The 19,822-nt window shown below is 38.8% G+C and overlaps 1 protein-coding gene across 2 annotated transcripts in view; it reads left to right on the top strand.

Moving 5' to 3' along the window:
* Window positions 1-19,822, top strand: part of npepps (aminopeptidase puromycin sensitive) — a 231,246-nt gene that overhangs the window by 92,662 nt on the left and 118,762 nt on the right. For both annotated transcript variants that reach the window (XR_006309177.1, XM_043674808.1), the window contains exons 2-3: window positions 5,465-5,549; window positions 17,801-17,878. Coding sequence is in view for 1 of the 2 variants with exons in the window: in XM_043674808.1 (XP_043530743.1) it covers window positions 5,465-5,549; window positions 17,801-17,878 (163 nt within the window). In the remaining variant the exon portion in view is untranslated. The remainder of the gene's footprint in view (window positions 1-5,464; window positions 5,550-17,800; window positions 17,879-19,822) is intronic.

Raw genomic sequence — 19,822 nt, 5'->3', positions numbered from 1 at the left:
CTGGTCCAGATCCTGTTGTAATCTGAGGTAACCCTCTTTGCTGTCCACTACACCTCCAATTTTGGTGTCATTTGCAAACTTACTAACTGTACCTCTTATGCTCGCATCCAAATCATTTATGTAAATGACAAAAAGTAGAGTGCCCAGCACCTATCCTTGTGGCACTCCACTGGTCACAGGCCTCCAGTCTGAAAAACACAACCCTCCACCACCACCCTCTGTCTTCTACCTTTGAGCGAGTTCTGTATCCAAATGGCTAGTTCTCCCTATATTCCATGAGATCTAACCTTGCTAATCAATCTCCTATGGGGAACCTTGTCGACCGCCTTACTGAAGTCCATATAGATCACATCTACTGCTCTGTCCTCATCAATCTTTTTTTTTTTACTTCTTCAAAAAACTCAAATCAAGTTTGTGAGACATGATTTCCCATGCACAAAGCCATGTTGACTATCCAGAATCGGCCCTTGCCTTTCCAAATACATGTACATCCTGTCCCTCAGGATTCCCTCCAGCAACTTGCCCACCACCGAGGTCAGGCTCACCGGTCTTTAGTTCCCTGGCATGACTTTACCACCCTTCTTAAACAGTGGCACCACGTTTGCCAACCTCCAGTCTTCTGGCACCTCACCTGTGACTATCGATGATACAAATATCTCAGCAAGAGGCCCAGCAATCAGTTCTCTAGCTTCCCACAGCGTTCTCGGGTACACCTGATCAGGTCCTGGGTACTTTTCCACCTTTAACCTTTTCAAGACATCCAGCACTTCCTCCTCTGTAATCGGGACATTTTGCAAGATGTCACCATCTATTTCCTTACAGTCTGTATCTTCCATATCCTTTTCGACAGTAAATACTGATGCAAAATATTCATTTAGTATCTCCCCATTTTCTGTGGCTCCACACAAAGACTGCCTTGTTGATCTTTGAGGGGCCCTATTCTCTCCCTAGTTATCCTATTGTCCTTAATATATTTATAAAAACCCTTTGGATTCTCCTTAATTCTATTTGCCAAAGCTGTCTCATGTCCCCTTTTTGCCCTCCTTAGTTCCCTCTTAAGTGTACTCCTACTTTCTTTATACTCTTCTAAGGATTCACTCGATCTGTCCTGTCTATACCTGACATATGCTTCCTTCTTTTTCTTAACCAAACCCTCAATTTCTTTAGTTATCCAGCATTCCCTATACCTACCAGCCTTCCCTTTCACCCTCACAGGAATATACTTTCTCTGGATTCTTGTTATCTCATTTCTGAAGGATTCCCATTTTCCAGCCGTCCCTTTACCTGCGAACATCTGCCTCCAATCTGCTTTTGAAAGTTCTTGCCTAATACCGTCAAAATTGGCCTTTCTCCAATTTAGAACTTCAACTGTTAGACTGGTCTATCCTTTTCCATCACTATTTTAAAACGAATAGAATTATGGTTGCTGGCCCCAAAGTGCTCCCCTACTGACACCGCCATCACCTGCCCTGCCTTATTTCCCAAGAGTAGGTCAAGTTTTGCACCCTCTCTAGTAGGTACATCCACATACTGAATCAGAAAATTGTCTTGTACACACTTAAGAAATTCCTCTCCATCTAAACCTTTAACACTATGGCAGTCCCAGAGGATGTTTGGAAAGTTAAAATCCCCTACCATAACTATCCTATTATTCTTACGGATAGCTGAGATCTCCTTACAAGTTTGTTTCTCCATTTCCCTCTGACTATTGTGGGGGTCTATAATACAATCCCAATAAGGTGATCATCCCTTTCTTATTTCTCAGTTCCACCCAAATAACTTCCCTGGATGTATTTCCAGGAATATCCTCCCTCAGAACAGCTGTAATGCTATCCCTTATCAAAAATGCCAGTCCTGCCCATCCCTGAGCACCTTACTAGTTTAAATCCTCCCAAGCAGTTCTAGCAAATTTCCCTGCCAGTATATTAGTTCCCTTCCAATTTAGGTGCAATCCGTCCTCCTTGTACAGATCACTTCTCCCCCAAAAGACATTCCAATGACCCAAAAATGTGAATCCTTCTCCCACACACCAGTTCCTCAGCCATGCATTCATCTGCTCTATCCTCCTATTCCTCGCCTCACTAGCTCGTAGCACTGGGAGTAATCCAGTTATTACTACCCTTGAGGACCTCCTTTTTAAATTTCTGCCTAACTCTCTGTAATCTCCCTTCAGAGTCTCAACCTTTTCCCTTCCAATGTCGTTGGTTCCAATGTGGACAATGACCTCCTGCTGGCCCCTCTCCCCCTTGAGAAAGATTCTGGACCCTCTCTGAGGCATCCTTCATCCTGGCACCAGGAAAACAACACACCATTCTGCTTTTCCTCTGCTGGCCACAGAAACGTCTGTCTGTACCTCTGACTACAGAATCCCTTAACACAATTGACCTCTTGGAAGCTGACATACCCCTCGTTGCATTAGTGCCAGTCTCAATACCAGAAACTTGGCTGTTCATGCTACGTTCCCCTGAGAATCCATCACCCCCTACATTTTCCAAAACAGTATACCTGTTTGAAATGGGTATATCCACAAAAGACTCCTGCCTGAGGTGCCGACCTCTCTCACCCTTCCTGGAGTTAACCCATCTATGTGACAGTATCTGAGACTTTCACCCCTTCCTATAACTGCCATCCATCACATGCTGTTGCAAATTCCTCATCGCTTCTATTTGTCTCTCTGACTGATCCACTCGATCTGATAAGATTCTGATCTGATTCTGATCTATTCCGATCTGATAAGAGATTGAACTTAGATTTTTTTTATTTGTGAATTGTTGCTGAAATGCCAGTATACTACAGTTGGAGTACTGCACGTGATAAAACAGCAAAATCCTGTGGCTGAATGAAGATTCAAAGCCAAATGCCATAACTTGAAAGATATCTCTTATTCCTGTTTTTAAAAGCAATCTTAAAATATGCCATCAAAGTCAGAGTTTCTTTACTGTTTCATGGGATATGGGTGTAGCTGGCATTTATCACCCATCCTTTGTTGCCTTTGAGAAGGTGATAGTGAGCTGCAATCTTGAACTGTTTGGAGTAGGTTTGGTAGAAATATATTCCACAGCACTTAGAAAGTCACATTGTGAAATATTTCCAAGTTAAGGATGATGTGAGACTTGGACACGAAGAGTCAAGGTCCTATGCATCCCTTACCTTTGTTCTTAAGGCAATAGAAATTCTGGGTACTTCAAGATATGAGACATTGCACGTTTCTGGTGAAGAAGAAAAATCTTCAATTCTTCAGAAGTTAGCATACTAGTGTTCTTTAAACTTTGACAAGATCAAGATAACTCCTCAAGCTTGCCAGTGTCCATCCTTATCCCTCTGCTTTTCCTTCTTGCTCCACCCTCACCCCCGAATTTTCCATTGCCGCCTGATTCATTCTGTCCTTGTTGGTTGAGCTGTTCGTTAGAATAGGATAATGCATAACTTTAATGTCATGTTGAGTCATAATTAGATTTTAAATCAGGCATTTGATTCATTACCAAGGCTTACAATTTGGCTTCAGTAGAAATTGTCCATCCTTTCCTCAATTCCAATGTCAAGAGGCGCATTTATTCACCTTCATTTCAGCTCAGCTTCACTATTACCTCTTTTGATATCTGAGCTGTACTCTATATAAAGCTACCAGTGTTTCTCTTGCTTCTTTCCTCTGTGCTCCAATTTTAGAATCTTTACCAGTCGCTACTCCATGGCCTTGCAAGCTGTACATTTTTTACATTCCTACAGTATAATTGATATACTCACTCTTATAATTGATATACTTTGAATTCCCCACTTGATGCTGAAGCTTCAACCATGCTGCTTACGCTAGAGACCGAGTTCCCTAAATGACACTAGCTTGTAATTTTTCAATCTATCGTCAAAGGCCTCCTCAACACCATTCCTTAGTCATTTCTGAATGATTCTGCATCCATTCACTACTTTAAGTAAAATGTTTGAATGCCCACTGATTAAGTGCAGTTTTGCTGAAGAAGTGTAATTTTTTAAAAAAGGAAAACCTATCACTTATTGGTTCAGCCATCTTGCTTCCTACACCCTGAGTCCAAACAGATCTTAGATGCACAATGCTAATTGTAGTGGTTGTTAACAGTGAAATGCCCAAAAGAGTTAGAAGGAATAACTCTTCATGAATCTTTACATTCCATTTAACTCCAGGGGAAATAATATCTGTGTCCATACTTCCTTGCCCCTTCCTAATCTTCCATGTTTCAACGAGATTGTGTCTCATTCTTCTAAATTCCAGGGAACATAGGATTTACTCAGTTTCCTCACAGGACAACCCTCTCACTATTGGGACCAATCTTGTGATAATTTGTTGCACTAATTCTAATTTTAGTATCGATTTCCAATATGGAGATTGAGGGGGCGACCTTGTAGAGTTTTATAAAATCATGAGCATGAGTGGGGTGAATAACTAAAGTCTTTTTCTCAGGTAAGGGGACAAAAGGGCATAGGTTTAAAGTGTGGGGGGTGGGGTGTGCAGGGGAGAGCTTTAAAATGGACCTTAGGGATAACTTTGTCATGCAGAGTGTGGTGCGTGTTTGAAATGAGCTACCAAAGAAATGGTGGGGCGGGTACAATTACAATATTCAAAAGGCACCCTGGATGGGTATATGAATTGGAAAGGTTTAGAGGAATATGACCTAAACGCCGGCAAATGGGAGTAAGTCAGATTGGGATGTCTGGTCGGCGCAGTTGGATTGGACCAAAGGATCTGTTTCTGTGCTGTCTGACTCTATGAAAGCTACTTTCTGAAGGTGAAAAATCTATTTCACATATCAAAGATGTCAGTTATTGTAGATTAAAACTATAAATTGAGTAACAGTAATTTGATAATTTTCAACAAAAGACTTGGAAAATCTATGATGATTAAATACAGAAGATCAAATACTTCTGTGACAAATTTAAGAAAATGTTTTATGCTATCCAGCTTATTCATACACGATGTGGAATTTAATGCATATTTTCTTTCAAAGTCTGTACTTCAACATATGTCTGCAGGTTTGCACAACATTTGATGGAAGTGTAGAAGATATTTTAACCACTGCATCATACAAATAAGTTGAAACTATAAAAGGGTGGTTTTGCAGTGGTAAAATAAGGGTTTATGCTGATTTACTCTCCCATATGTGATATTTTTGTTGTCAGCCCTTCCATGTAAAAGAGATGCTGCCTAGCATTTCCCCCAAGTCAGGAGAATCACTTATGCTAGGTTGTTCTTGTTCATCTTTACACAGTGAGCAGTCATGGATTGAGTTTCCTACTTCCCTTCTTGGTCATTGACTGAGAGATGAAAAATTGCTGAATTAAATTTCTAAAATTGGAGTGTAAGTTTGAAATGAGAGAGCATTCAAGACCAAATAAATTCATTAAATGAGATATAATCAAAAGTATTTTTCTAGTGATTGTAAAATGTATTTCTGTGTTTAGTGTTCTAACATTTAGACTTGTGGTATCTTTGCAGGTAAGACAAGCAACAAATCAGATTATGATGAACTGTGCTGATATAGACATCATAACAGCATCATACGTTCCTGAAGGTGGTGAAGGTAAGCATGATTTTCTTCTTTCCAGTTTTACTTTAAATTCCTAAAACTATAGCTCCCGTATTGGGCAAGAGCATGATTGCACGATGCCAGTTATATAATTTTACCAAACATTTAGTTGTCTATGTAACTTATGTAAAATTGAGCAGTTTTCCAATTTAAACAAACCTTATTGTATATTCAAAATCACCACCCTAGAACATTGAGCACGGCAGAGGATGTAATAAATAAAAACAACAGCAATTCACAAAGGATTTTTTGTCAGCTTTTTGCAAATCCATGACTTCTACCACCTAAAACAATAAAGGCAACAGTTGCATGGGAATTCCAATATCCGTGAGTTTTCTCCAATTTACGGATCATCCTGGCATAGAAAAATTATAACTACTTCGTTGTTTGGTCAAATTCCTGGATCTCCGTCCCTATCAGCCCTGTGGGTGTACCTACGCATGACTATAGTGGTTCCATAAGGTGGCTCATCCCATCACCTCAAGCTGTTAATGATAGCTAATAAATCTGAGATGCTCACACCCTAAGAACGAATGTAAAATAAAGTGCTCCATGCTCATCCAAGGTTTTACAAGCAGATAAACTTGCCCTTAAACCACCTGCCAATGAATGTCATTTTACGTTGCTTAACCTCTGCCAAACTATGCCAAAGGTAATTCATTACCTGGTGTACTTTGATATTTAGATCAGATGAGGTGCTATGTAAATTTAGACATTTCCTGCGATGTTACCCATGATGTTGAGTAGGCTTATAAACTTCAAATTAATTATTCAAACAGCAGTCAACAAGATTTACTGGACATATACATTTTATACTCTGCTTGGACAGCAGAAACAATTTCTTGTAATCTTTTGTCTTTCTGGCTGGAGAATTGTTTTACCTCTTCTCTTGAAGTTTTGTGATCCCAGCCAAGTAACTTGCTTCCAAGTATAGTTGTCATGCTTTTTTCTAATTTGCTTTTCAAATAACTGTGCTACGCCAAAACAAAGGTTTCACTCTGCAAGTCTGTCTCGTAACTCAGTGCTAATCTGGATCATATTTTTTGCATCTCCCTGAGCTATCTTGAATTCTGTGATGTGCCAGAGTGAATTTTTCCATATTCAAAATCTGTTTTTGTCAAGTGTTCAAAAAGATTTTTGATACAATTGCACCATGACTTGCACAAAGGCTGCCACAAACTCGTGTGTCAGCACATTTTAAGTAGCTTCATTGTAACAGCTAATAACGTTATCTGGTCTCTTTGATTATATAATCTCTGTCGTCGTCGTCTCATGTTCTACCATCACCATGCCTCCCCTCCCCAAGTCAATTGTTATACTGTGCTAGTTTACTATTCCTGTCCAATTGTCAGTGAAGCAGGTCCATTGTGTAAAACTGCTTTTGACTCCGCACTGACTGGCATAGGGCTCAACAATCCTAATCAAAAGTATCAAAAAAGCAACGTCCCCAGCTGAGTTGTTCTAACATAGCATTAGACAACACAATTTAAGGACAGTCCCAAATATGATACGGTGATAACTTAGATACAACATAAAGGTGTCAAAATAATTTCACCATTTTGAAGATATTAGGATGCTTGCAGCAGCACAGAAATTAAGTGCACATTTCATTAATATTCCAAGTGGATTTAGATACTGCAGTATAATGCAAAGAAACCTGTGCCAAATGGTTTACTTCAGCAATGACCAACTAGATTTGTTGGGTCAGTGTTAGTTAAAATTGTAACACACCTTTCTTTATCTGAGCTTGCATTGCCAAACAATTAATGTTTGGGAGACCAGCAAGAATGTTAACTGCTTCGGATATTCAAATGTGTTTGCGTACCCATTGTTTCCGTGAAAATGTAAAAATTAAGCAGCAGCTTTTACCCTTCTCATTTCACTTCAGATTCAATTTTGTTTGACTTCAGAAGTGGTCATCTTCAAAACAAGATTTGTCTCATCGAGTATCTCTATTTTGTACTGTTTTGAGCTAAATAGAACCGAGGAACCTTTTGTGACAAAGAAGACAAAAGAGGCGCTAAAAGAATTAGGAACTTAAATATTTGACCTCAAATTCATATTCCCTTTGTGGGAAAATCTAAAGCCAGACATCATAATCTTAGGAAAGGGGTCCCTTGTTTAAATCAAAGATAAGGAATTTCTTACGGAATTTCTTGTGATGTTTAAGAGTTTAAACATTAAATGTGTAAACTATGTATGTTACACATGTAAAAAAAAAAGTTATGATGAAACGTTGGCAAATGAAGTTAAGTGTGGAGAATTACGAAGTTTCTACTTTGGCAGGAAAAACAAAAATAGTGTGAATGATGAGAGGCCGTGAAGTTTCGGACTTCAAAGGGGCTTGTGTGTTACATGCAGGGACAACAAGCAATTGAGCAGGCAAATAGTATGATGGCCTCGTTGAAAGAGGATTTGCGTGCAGAGGAACCTCAATTATCTGGCATTTGATTATCCGAATATCGGATTATCCAGCAAGATTGCGAGGTCCTGATGCTTGGCTAAACTGTTATCCAGCTTTCAGTTATCCGGAATTTGATTATAAGAACACAATATTCCCCATCCATATCCTTCAGATAATTGTGGTTCCTCTGTATAGCAGTAAAGATGTCTTACTGCAATTATGTAGAGCGCATCTTTGTAGTTGGATGACATTTGGACTATTTTGTATAGTCTTTCTCCCTTATCTGCAGAAAGATTATACTTACCATAGAGAGTATGCAACAAAAGTTCAACAAACTAATTACAGAGACTGAGGGATTGTCTTATGAAGAATGCTGAAATACTCAAAGCTTTTTATTGTTTAGAGTTTAGAAGAATGAGAATTGATTTCATTCAAACACACAGAATTCTTGATGAGGCCTGACTGGGTAGGATTGCTGAAGCCAGGTGACAGTCTGTGAGGCACAGGCCATTTTTAATTGAGGTACGGAGACATTTCTTCACTTGGGTAGTGAAACTTTAAAATTCTCTGTCTCTGAAGGCTGACCTTCTACAGACTGGAATATTTTATGAATGTTGCTTTTTATTAATTACAAATTATAGAATCTCTACCGTGTGGAACCAGGCCATTCAGTCCATCGAGTCCACATCGACACTCTGAAAAGCATTCCATCCTGACCCACCCTCCAGTCCCTCCGTATTTCCCATGGTTAATCCACCTAGCCTGCAGAACCCTAGACACTATGGACATTTTAGCATAGCCAGTTTACCTAACCTGCACATCCTTAGACTGTGGGAGGAAACCAGAACACCCGGAGAAAACCCTCACAGACACAGCAAGAATGTGCAAGCTCCACACACAGTTGCCTGAGGCTGGAATTGAGCCCAAGTCCCTGGTGCTATGAGACAGCAGTGCTAACCACTGTGACACCATGCTGCCCCATGGAAATGGAAACTTAAATTGGATAAAGAGACTTTCAAAGGCATCAGAAGTATGCGCTCGACATTTTTTTTAATGACTTTCAACACTACAACCTGATAATTCATAGCATTAAGCAAATTCTATTGTCAATTGTAAGAGTACTAAAATGGTTAGTTCATAATCTCATTAAATGTAAAGCAGAAATCTTTGCCTTCTTTGGACATTTAAATTATAACAGTACCATTAATTTATGTATTGTGTTACTGTTTACATTTTCTTCAAATAAGCCCATAAAATATAGGAGCACAAGTAAGCCATAGCATCCACTGAAATCCCTCAACTCTGTTTTCTTCCCTTAATTCCTTAAACATTTTCCTTTTAAGGTAAGTGTGTCAGCAACCTAAATTGACCGCAATCGTCTTTGTTACCTTTTTAAAAAAAATCTAAAATGCAGGTTATGAAATCAAGCCAATTGCATTAGTTCAGCCACTTCCACTTTGTTTACTTGGGGGGGGGGGGGGGGGGTGGCTGTCTAAAGTTAAAACCAAAAAAGAGTGCCTGTGTATTGCCATTATTTTCCATTCTAATAAAATGTCCAATATTTGTCATCTTTTGTTTACATCAAAGAAGTTCAGGATTTATTTTGTGAAAGTGAGTGAATAACTGTATAGTGAGAACCAAGAGTGTCCATTTATTTTCCATGTTTCATCTTCAGAAAGTGTTGCTAAGGGAGAATGATCATGAATCATATTGATTTTGAGCCCCCAGTTTGTCATACTGTTATGAAGGTGTAGAGGTGTGCTGTACCTTTGAGAGTTGAAGGACTTAGGAAACAGGGAGTGCTGGAGAATTTGCAGTGTAACATTTGGTCCAGCATCTAGTAGTGCTTGGGTTGTTATGAGACAAAAAAAACAAATTGGAAATTGGCCAATTAGTTTAAATTATGCCCCAAGATTCTAAACTCCAATCAAGTTTGAATTTGGTATTTTGACAATATTAAAACCAATCAAATGATCCGATGCTTTGGGGTATAAATAGTAAACAAATTGAGCAGTTGGAGGAGAACTACCAAGCCACCAACATATGCATACTGCCTGGAGAATAGCTCCCTTAAAGGTATCTTTATCTATCAATGACCCGTGAAACAGAAACCCTAAGAAGAAGACTGATGAAGATACAAAGAGAAGATTCAACAGCTGGCTGGTCTTGAAATTTGAATATTTTGGTAAATCTTAATCGGTTTTATTGGACCAGTATTATAGAAGAAAAAGTAAAAGATACATTAGAGAAAGGAGTTGTAAATAGTGATTAGTTAATATTCTATGTTAGACTTAAAGAACAAAATTCTTAAATTTTTTTGTACTTTAAATAGTGACTTTTGGGATAGTTCTTGGCCTTTCGAATTTTCACAGATTACCGCACGGGGTAAATCTTTTCTGTGTTGCTGGTTTAAATTGGTGGGGAGTTTACCCCATGTCGTAATGTTATGCTTGGTAACCTATTTATCTGAAAACTACATGCAAATTGTTCAGACTGGTCTATCAGATAACCCTTTTTAACTCTTGGTTGTTTACCGAGGCTGGATTCATAATTGTTGTTCCAGCAGTAGCAATCATTTACTGCACAGTGGGGCGTTGTGATTCAAATTCTGGTGTTATATTGTTTTCTCCTGCTATTATGGAACACAAACTAAATTGTCATGGTGCAAAATGGAGACACCACCTGGTGATCTGGCTCAGCAACAGAGATTATACAACTAAATACAGTCTACTGTCACCGTGCTGTCAGCATTTGGGTTGTGTAAAGTGGAGACATGTTTTGAACAAAATACTAGAATGACTTCTGAAAACAAATGTTTACCCCCTCGTAATTTTCTCCAGATGAACATTAGGGAAGATTGAAATTGATAACTTTGCCTCTCCATCACCTATTGGTTTAAGTTAAACTTCATGGTTGGTAAGCTTGATATTCTGTTTAACTCTGCTGCTTTGAAAAAGAAAATGCAACCATTTCCAATTTCCTTATATCACGCATCTTTATTCTGTCTTAGCTCATCTAGTGGTGAAACCTGTCATCCAAGCTTTTGTCCCTCCAGGTATTCCAGAGCTATCCTAGTCAGCTTTCATCTGCAGCAGTTCTTGATCTGTCATTTTGTAATTCTCATGGTTTAAATCCCTTGGCAAACAACCTGTATAAACCATCTCTATAAACTCCTTAAGCTCTACAGTTCTCAGATTATGGGCAAATGAAACTTTGGTCTCATGTGTAACTGGCACACCATTTGGCCCATAATTGGTGGCCATTCATTTAATCAGCTAGATCCTAGACTCTAAGTTCTATTCAACATTAAGCAGTCAAAATTGTGAAACATATTGCAGGGGTAAATAGCATTAAATTCCATTTGTTTTTCGATGGTTGAATAATAGTTTCTGTTCTTGTGTATTCAAATGTTTCTGAAAGTACTTAATGGTACATTTAGAACATTTTGCAGAGAGAGCCATCTTTTATAAACTGTGAAACTTTTGTCAGAAAGAATTCTTTGGTCAGTTCTGTCTACATTAGTCACAACCATAGATGTGATTAGTTGGAACGAGTTTTTGTAGCAGATTTAACTTACTTGTGATTCTGACAAAAGTTCAGAAAGAGAAGGTCAAACTTAAAGTTCCTCTTGTACAGAACAAAGAGCTTATGGAGTTCCTGTAATGGCAAAAGGAAGCAGGAAAAACAAACTAGCCATTGCTGACATTGCCGTACAACGCACTTTTTAAAAAAAAATCTAATCTCCACTGGCTTGCAACCCTCTCGGATCCCTCAGCTCTTACAATTTTGGTCACTTGCACATGGTCAATTTTCATTGCTTTATCTTTAGCACTGTGCCTTTCGCTGCTTGGCCCTGAGCATGCCTTGCTCCTTTTAAGATGCTCTTTGAAAATTAGTTCATTGACCGTATATCTTGGCTTAGTATTTTCTGACATATTTTATGACAGATTGATATTGCTTCTGGACAACTCCTTGGAATGGTTTGTGACATTGAATATGGTATATAAATGTAAGTGTTGCTCAGCTTGATCAAAAGTTACAGAGAAGCTCCATGTGGGAGAGGGAAAGCATAGGTTTATGAGGCAAAAAGATATGGCAGCAATGCAGGGCAGCTATCAGGATACAAATACCTGGAGTGCATCAGAATATACAAATGTAGAAAAACAACGGCAGTAGAGTCTTAAGACCAAATGACCAAATTAATGCCTTTTTACTTAAATCCATGTTGTACTAAGGACAAACCAAATAAACTAACAACACAAATGGAGCTTAATGCTTTATAACCATTATGGAAACATGGTTACACAGGTCAAAACTGGAATATCCCTGAAGTAAATATTCAGAGATATGTTCATTCTCTAAAGAATAGGGTGATGGTTTAGCTTTGTTGGTGTGACGTGGAATAAGTATGGCAGCAAGAAATGAACTTAGATTGGAAGTTGCAGAATCCATGTAACAAGTAGAAAGGGATAACAAAAGGAAGAAATAGCAGTGGGTGCAGTCTAGAGCCCCCCAACAACATCTATACTGTATGGCAGAGAATAAATCAAGAGATGACAGGTTTAAAAAAGGTAGAACTTTTACCTGGCTATCATTAAGCCTCACTTAGATGGGGAAAATCAAATTGGCAACCAATGGTAGTCATGAGGAAGAATATAATTACTTGTTCTTTTGTCTCCCTCTTTTTTTTTGAATAGGGATGTTAAATTGACAGCTTTCCAATTCTCTCAACTTTTCCTGAATCAGTGGATTCTTAGAAGATTACTTCCAGTACATCCACTACAGTTATAGCTACTTTTAAAATCCTAGGATGTAATCCCATCAGGTCCAAGGGCAGCGTTCCTTTTAATGTTACTACCCAGCTGTACAGGCCTCCAAGATCTGTGATGGCAGTGACTTTCCAGAACCAGAAGGCAGTGCCATGGTCAGCATGCCATTGCCAGCTGCTGTGTGCGGAACGTCTGAGCAGCTGCACACGTATACAGTTTTGAGAGGATGTCATCTGGGTCACTTACCAACCTTTAGTGCTATTAGTTTCTTCAATATTTTTTGTGATTTTGCAATGTGTTCAGCCCTTCTGCCATTTCCTGGTTTCTCATTATTATTGTCCCATCCTCATTCACTTAAAAGGCCATAAGTTCACTTGAATCTCTCTTGTCTTTTTTATATATTTAAAGAAGCTCTTACTCAATTTTTATTACATGCTGGTTTACTTACATAGTTCATTTTCTCCCTCATTAAATTGTGGTCATCTTTTATGTTGGCTATTGCAACTTTCCCAATCCTATGGTTTGCCACTAACCTTGACCACGTTGTATATTTTTCTTTAAAGTTGGTACTGTCCTTAACTCCCTTGGTTAACTATGGTTGGTTTATCCCCTTCCTGGAATCCTCCTTCCTCACTGGGTGATATCTTTGCTGAGTCTTGAACTGTTTTGTTAGGTGTTTGCCATTGTTCCTTAACCATCTTTTCTGCTAAACTCCTTTCCCTGTCCACTTAAGGAATCTCCTGCTGTCAATACCCCCATTAGTTTCGTGCAGTTGTTTCCAAACTAAGTTTCCTACTCTCAAACTAAATGCTAAATTGTATCACCTTATGGTTAATGTTTCCTAGGGCATCTTTTATCTGATAGCATTTCTTAAGCCTGCCCATTACACTTAGTCATAGAGATGTATAGCATGGAAATAGACCCTTTGGTCCAACTTGTCCATGCCGACCAGATATCCCAACCTAATCTAGTCCCATTTGCCAGCACTTGGCCCATATCCCTCCAAATCCTTCCTATTCAAATACCCATCCAGATGCCTTTAAAATTTTGCAATTGTACCAGTCTCCTCCACTTCCTCTGGCAGCTCTTTTATTACACGCACCATCCTCTGTGTGAAACAGTTGCGCCTTAGGTCATTTTTATCTTTCCCCTCTCATCCTAAACCTATGCCTTCCTGTTCTGGACTCTCCCGCCCCAGGGAAAAAGACTTTATGTATTTATCCTATCCATGCCCCTTATGATTTTATAAACCTCCATGAGGTCACCCCTCAGCTTTCGACACTCCAGGGAAAACAGCCCAGGCCTATTCAGCCTATCCCTTTTTTTAAATCATCCAACCCTGGTAACATCCATGTAAATTTTTTCTGAACCCTTTCAAGTTTCACAACATCCTTCCAACAGGGAAGAGACCAAAATTGCACACAATATTCAAAAAGTGGCCTAACCGGCGTCCTGTATAGCTGCAACATGACCTCCCAACTTCTATACTCAATGCTCTGACCAATAGAGGAAAGCATACCAAGTGCCATCTTCACTATCCTATCTCCCTGCGACTTGATCAGATCCAAATAGTCTGATCGTTCCATTGTTAGTATTGCCTTGATTCTTTTGTTTCTCACTTGGCTGCAATAATTCTTCAGAATGTATCCTTCATTTGCTGGATTACTTTGCATCAGCTTCTCAAATTTGAATTGCTGCTCCTGGTATGTTACTTGATGCTACCAATGCTCTGCTCCATCAGTGTTTCCAAAAGATTTTCCCCACTGTGTGCCCATTTCAACACTTTGATGAAGGTGACTGGTTCTGCTGAATAAAAGGCTTGGTTTTCCAGCTGGGAGAAGCTCACCTCTCTTATGAACTGAACTGAACTCATGAGCCTTCTGAACTAAACGCAAAGCTAAAACTAACAGCTTTTTGGCCTGTTGTAAACTCAGCTGTATAAATATTCCATTCATTTTACACTGCAGTGATTCTGCCAATCAATTGACTGAAATCATATGCTGCTATGTCTGGATCACCGTAACAAATGATTTTCTGATCTATTTTTTAAAAAATTGCATTCACAGAACAGACTCATGTCCAGTTGCTTCTATTTTAAAATCAAAATTCCAAATTATCATACATATATTAGACATCTCTTTATACCACTTTGGATGGTGGACGATTTGCTTCTGCTTGGGTTCTATGGGTTCTGAGATATCTGATAACCCCAAAAGGTGATCTGTAAACTCACCACATCTAGAACAGGTGGACCTCAAAATGTGGGACAGATAAGGTGTTTAGATTTGTGCATTTTCTCTGACATCTCAATTTGCTCTGTGGATATCTCTTTTATGTATTCTGTATCTTCCCAGGTAAACCTCCTCCATTATGTTTAGTCACAAACTTAAGGGTTTCCATGAGTTGGCGGGGATGTTTGTTCTCTTCAAGGATGCTTCAGGGATATTCCTAAAGCACTTCTGTTCTGGGAGATTCCTGTTATGACCTAGTTCAGTGTAGAAAGGTTGTTTGAGGAGTCTGATGTCAGACCTATGAATTGTGTGTTCTGCCCAGTGATTTTTGATGAAGTAGGTCCTCTTTATTATAGACTGGTTATCGGATCATTAGTCACCAACCCTTCGCAAGTGCCTCCAGATTATTTTTCACTCATTTGCAAGACACTGGCATGAGACTTATTCTGTGTGAATTTAGCTATTCATCCCCCAGATTTTACTCTCAACTAAATCAAGCTCTATCAGATTTATCTGTGTAAAAGCCAGCTACTTTCAAGGCTGTATCTGGATAATCTTGCTCTTTTGACAACTCGTGCATCCTGTCTCCACTTGACTTACTTTCTTGCCCTTGCTAGACTGACATTGGAATCATTCTAATTTCGAGGCATCTCTATTTCCTGTTTTCTCTGCTTTGTTTAATAGGCTGTGTTTCTCGAATTCTATCAACCCAGATACATGTCAGCTAATGCTTTTGTCACAATCCTGTGAGACTGACCATTTTCCTTTTGGCTCTGTGGCATAATGTGGAGGTCCGTCTCCACCCCCCTCCCCCCGGTCGCCACAGTGGTTTGCTGTTCCAATAAATAGAAGTCCCACTAATATAACAAAACAGAATTTAGGCTCTTAAAATTATAACCAGGTTATGGGCCTTCCAGAATGTTTTCTCTCGCTCTCACTTGTTCTGGGGTCTCTGTCCAGCTGACCCCTTATATATCTATGATGACATAACAATGTTTCTTGCGGTGGATTGGTCTTATGTTGTCAAAACAATCAGATTTAAATTTAATAGGTTTTTGGTATATAACTGCCTGGTTCAAATTGATTGGCTAAATTCAAAACCCATTGTCTTGGCAAAAACTGCTTGGCCTGCTCACTGTCTGGCCTTTCAATATGGATGTTTTAGTATGGGCTGTCTGTGCACCCGCTCTTAGACATACATTTTAAAATCTCTAAGCAGCAAAGAAACATAATATTTTAAAGGGATCACACAATGCTTTTTCCCCCCCCCAGCATTTTACAATTTTACACACTTCAAATTCTAACGTCATGTCTCCCAATCTACAATTGCTCTACCCAACTGTGAAACACTGAAACGTCACCTTGAGCCCATTGTATTAAACGTGCTATGCAAATAAAAGTTAAAGTACTATCAATTTTAAACACTTTCAAAACTTCTCTCTTTTGCTATCATGTTTTAATGTATTTGAACTTGCCCCATGATTTCTAGTGCTTCTCCAGAGCTGCTAATACTGTAAGACATAATTGCAGCTTTGAGGTTAAAGTCTCAGATCCAGGCTTATTTCATTGCTGCTAATTGAGGATGCACATTGTCTCATGCATTAAATTTTGGGCTACAATCTACTGGGGATATTTTTGTTCAGTGGATCAGTTGGCTGGAAGCTAGCAGTGCCAACAATGGGAGTTCACTTCATGCACCGGCTGAGGTTATCATGAAGGACTCTCCTTCTCAAACTGTCTCGTCATCTGAGGCATGGTGATCCTCCGGTTAAGCCACCATCAATCATGTCTGCTTAATGGGAGAGCACCCCTATGGTCCAGTGGTACAATGACAACTTGACTTTACGTTGAATTTTGTTCAGGGGGTAGGTTCTCAATCATGAAGTGTTTCTGCAGAAACAGAGCACAGGACTCATCTTCCAGTTAGTTTTTTTAAGCTGTATGTACTTTACGTATTGCTGTAAATGCAGAGATGGCTTGCGTTCAAAATGTTACAGTTGTCTTTTAATGTGAGCAGGAACTGCTGCAGATAACTGCCATGAGTTCTTGCTTGTATTTGTGTTGTTAATTCTTTACTTATAGTAGGAACTGGGAGCCAATGAGCATATTGTTCTGCTCAGTTTGCATTATAAGTAGTCATTGATGAGGAGAAAACAAGCGTATAATCTTTATATTCTTCGGTTAAGGAGGAAGAACATCCGGCAAAGGCCTGGCTCCTGCTCGCCACCATCAGTGTAGGTGCGGCAACCTCGTAGAGAGCATATTGATTTGTGATACTGTTCACAGTCAAACAGTTCATTTGCACTCACTGTTGGTACCTAATGGCCAGTCTGGCAAGATACTCCAGGCCTCTGTGGGAACTGTATCATGGTGAAGGATCGGGATGTCAATAAGGGGAGAAAACTGCAAGAGGGGAAATGAAGATGTCGTTTTGAAACTTTACATAAACTTCAATAGCAGAGGTATCTGGTTGTGATCAAAAAATAAGCAGCAGCCAACTTGTCCTGTTTGAAGGCAGTCTGCTCCACATGTTTCAATTGGTAGTTCATTGTTGTTCTAGTACTTAAGTTTTTCTTTTGTCCAGTTATTGAAAGCTGTGACATGGCACATTTAAAACTGAACAGTCATTCATGTCTGTCCCTTTTAGGTTGTCAAACATTTCTTGACAATGAATACCAATCTGTTTAACAGGAAGGCAGAAGACCCTTGCAAATAAATAAACTGCATCATATAGTTGGTCCAAATTGTTTTGTCCTCCTTGTGGATCAGTGCACTACATAAATATAAAGGTATAATTATTAGTTTGTTTGTTTATTTTAATAAATGTATGCCTTTCTACAGAAATAAATGCAACAGGATTCAACTATCAAAATGAAGATGAGAAAGTAACACTCTCATTCCCTAGTGCTCTACAGAAAGGTAACATTACAAGTTTAATTTGGTTTGCACAACCTTTTGGTTCACTTCTGATACCTGCATTAGAGGGGAGAATAAATCTCATGTCTCTGAATTTTCCAGTCTCTTTGGTTTCTCCATTTAGAGTCAGAGATGTACAGCACGGAAACAGACCTTTTGGTCCAAATTGTCCATGCTGACCAGATATCCTAACCTCATCTCGTCCCATTTGCCAGTACTTGGCCCATGTTACTCTCAACCCTTCCTATTCATATACCCATCCAGATGCCTTTTAAATGTTGTAATTGTGCCCATTTACGGGTTGAAATTCTGATGTATGACCATTTTGATATGTGCCAGGAGTCAAAATTACAATTGTGATCTTCTGGCTATGGTTTTCTAAACGTTAACTTCAATGGATGGAAACGTGTGGGCTCAGACTTTGTGAATGGATTGTTCAAAGTGATGCGTTGGAACTTTTTTATCTAGTTTCTACTTGAGCTTAGAAAATCCACCTATTATGGCATTACACTAATTCTTAAATTATTCAGGGTATTGTCTCTAAGAGCCCATTCCATGTGTTGATTTATGTATGTGTCTGAAGAATGTCTTGATCAACTATTAAAAATTGAAGGCGCCCATGCCTAGTCTGTTGTGTGGATAATTGCATTTTGTTGGATTTTAAAAAAAAAAATTCTAGGTTACAGTGAAAATAATTTTTAGTGTATGCATAATTAATTTGTTTCTTAAGCTGTCCTTAATTTGTTTTTAATTTTGAGTAGATCAGTCATTTTAACTGTGTAATTGTCAGTTCACTTGGTTGTCAATTGGTGAAAGAATGCTGTAGTTAAAACACAACATTGGCAGCAATTCAGTGGGTCTTTGTGATAAGTTGTCACATTATGGGAGGAGCAGTGGGCTCAGTTAACTTGTAATTGGGACTGAAACGTACCCACAGTTAGACCAAGGAAATAAACAGTGGAAGGGAATAGGTTGTTACAGGGGCACAAAGGATGGCAATCGACGGTCAAGGATAAAGTTGCACAGCAAAAAAAAAAAAGCTCCTTTAGAAGTAGGTAGTTCAGGAGTCATCTTATACTTTTGGCACTTGTCTTCATACCTGTTATAATCAAAATGGCATTTGTTTTCACTGGAAAAGAACCAAGTATTGTTGTGAAATGACTTAAGTTTTAAATCACATCATTTGGTAGGAATGAATTATGTAATTCTAACTTATCCCTTGAAAAAGGGATTCCAGGGAATGAAAATAAGACCTTCCAACTGATAACCTATCAAATTATTGAAGAGGGGATACATCTATCGTGAATTTTACAATTGAAGATTTTGCTAATTGATCTATTAGAGCATTTTTCAGTCATGTGTGCTACACTGATGATAGGAATGACAAGAGCTAAACAATATCCTCACCCAGAAACTGAAAGGTACTTTGTCCATTAAAGGTCACAAGTCAGGAATTATGAGTGGGTCCTCAAAATACTTTTTGGTTCAAGGGATGGAATTGGGAGATGAAAACAGAATAAACCTTGAATGTTGGACATAAAGGTGAACCTTTGCTATTGTGCAACAGATCTGTCAATATTTGAAAGAAGGATGAATCATAATGTGGTCAAAGTAAGCAGTCTAATAGGCTAATTCAGTGCACATTTGAAGAGTCAGTCACATTTAGGGTGGCAAGAGTGCAGTTTCATCTTTTGGAGTATATAACCGCTATTATTTCTACTATTATGGAAGATGATATGCAGTATACATATGGTAACAGTGGAAAGTGTGCTAACTGCACAATTTGGAGCAGTTGCAGGAAGAATTCAATGATAAAGCAGTCTATAGTTTTGCTCAATTTTTAAGAGAAAGACACTTTCCTTTGGTCCTTTAATCAAAATATGTCATATTTACTGAAAGCTGGGTGGTGTATTAATGCCCTGACTGACCTAGTTTTAAATTTGGATT

Source organism: Chiloscyllium plagiosum, chromosome 33 (assembly GCF_004010195.1).
Source record: "Chiloscyllium plagiosum isolate BGI_BamShark_2017 chromosome 33, ASM401019v2, whole genome shotgun sequence".
NCBI classification, from domain to species: Eukaryota; Metazoa; Chordata; class Chondrichthyes; order Orectolobiformes; family Hemiscylliidae; genus Chiloscyllium; species Chiloscyllium plagiosum.
The sequence above is the reverse complement of the archived record's forward strand: the minus strand, read 5'-3'. Positions and strand labels throughout refer to the sequence as shown.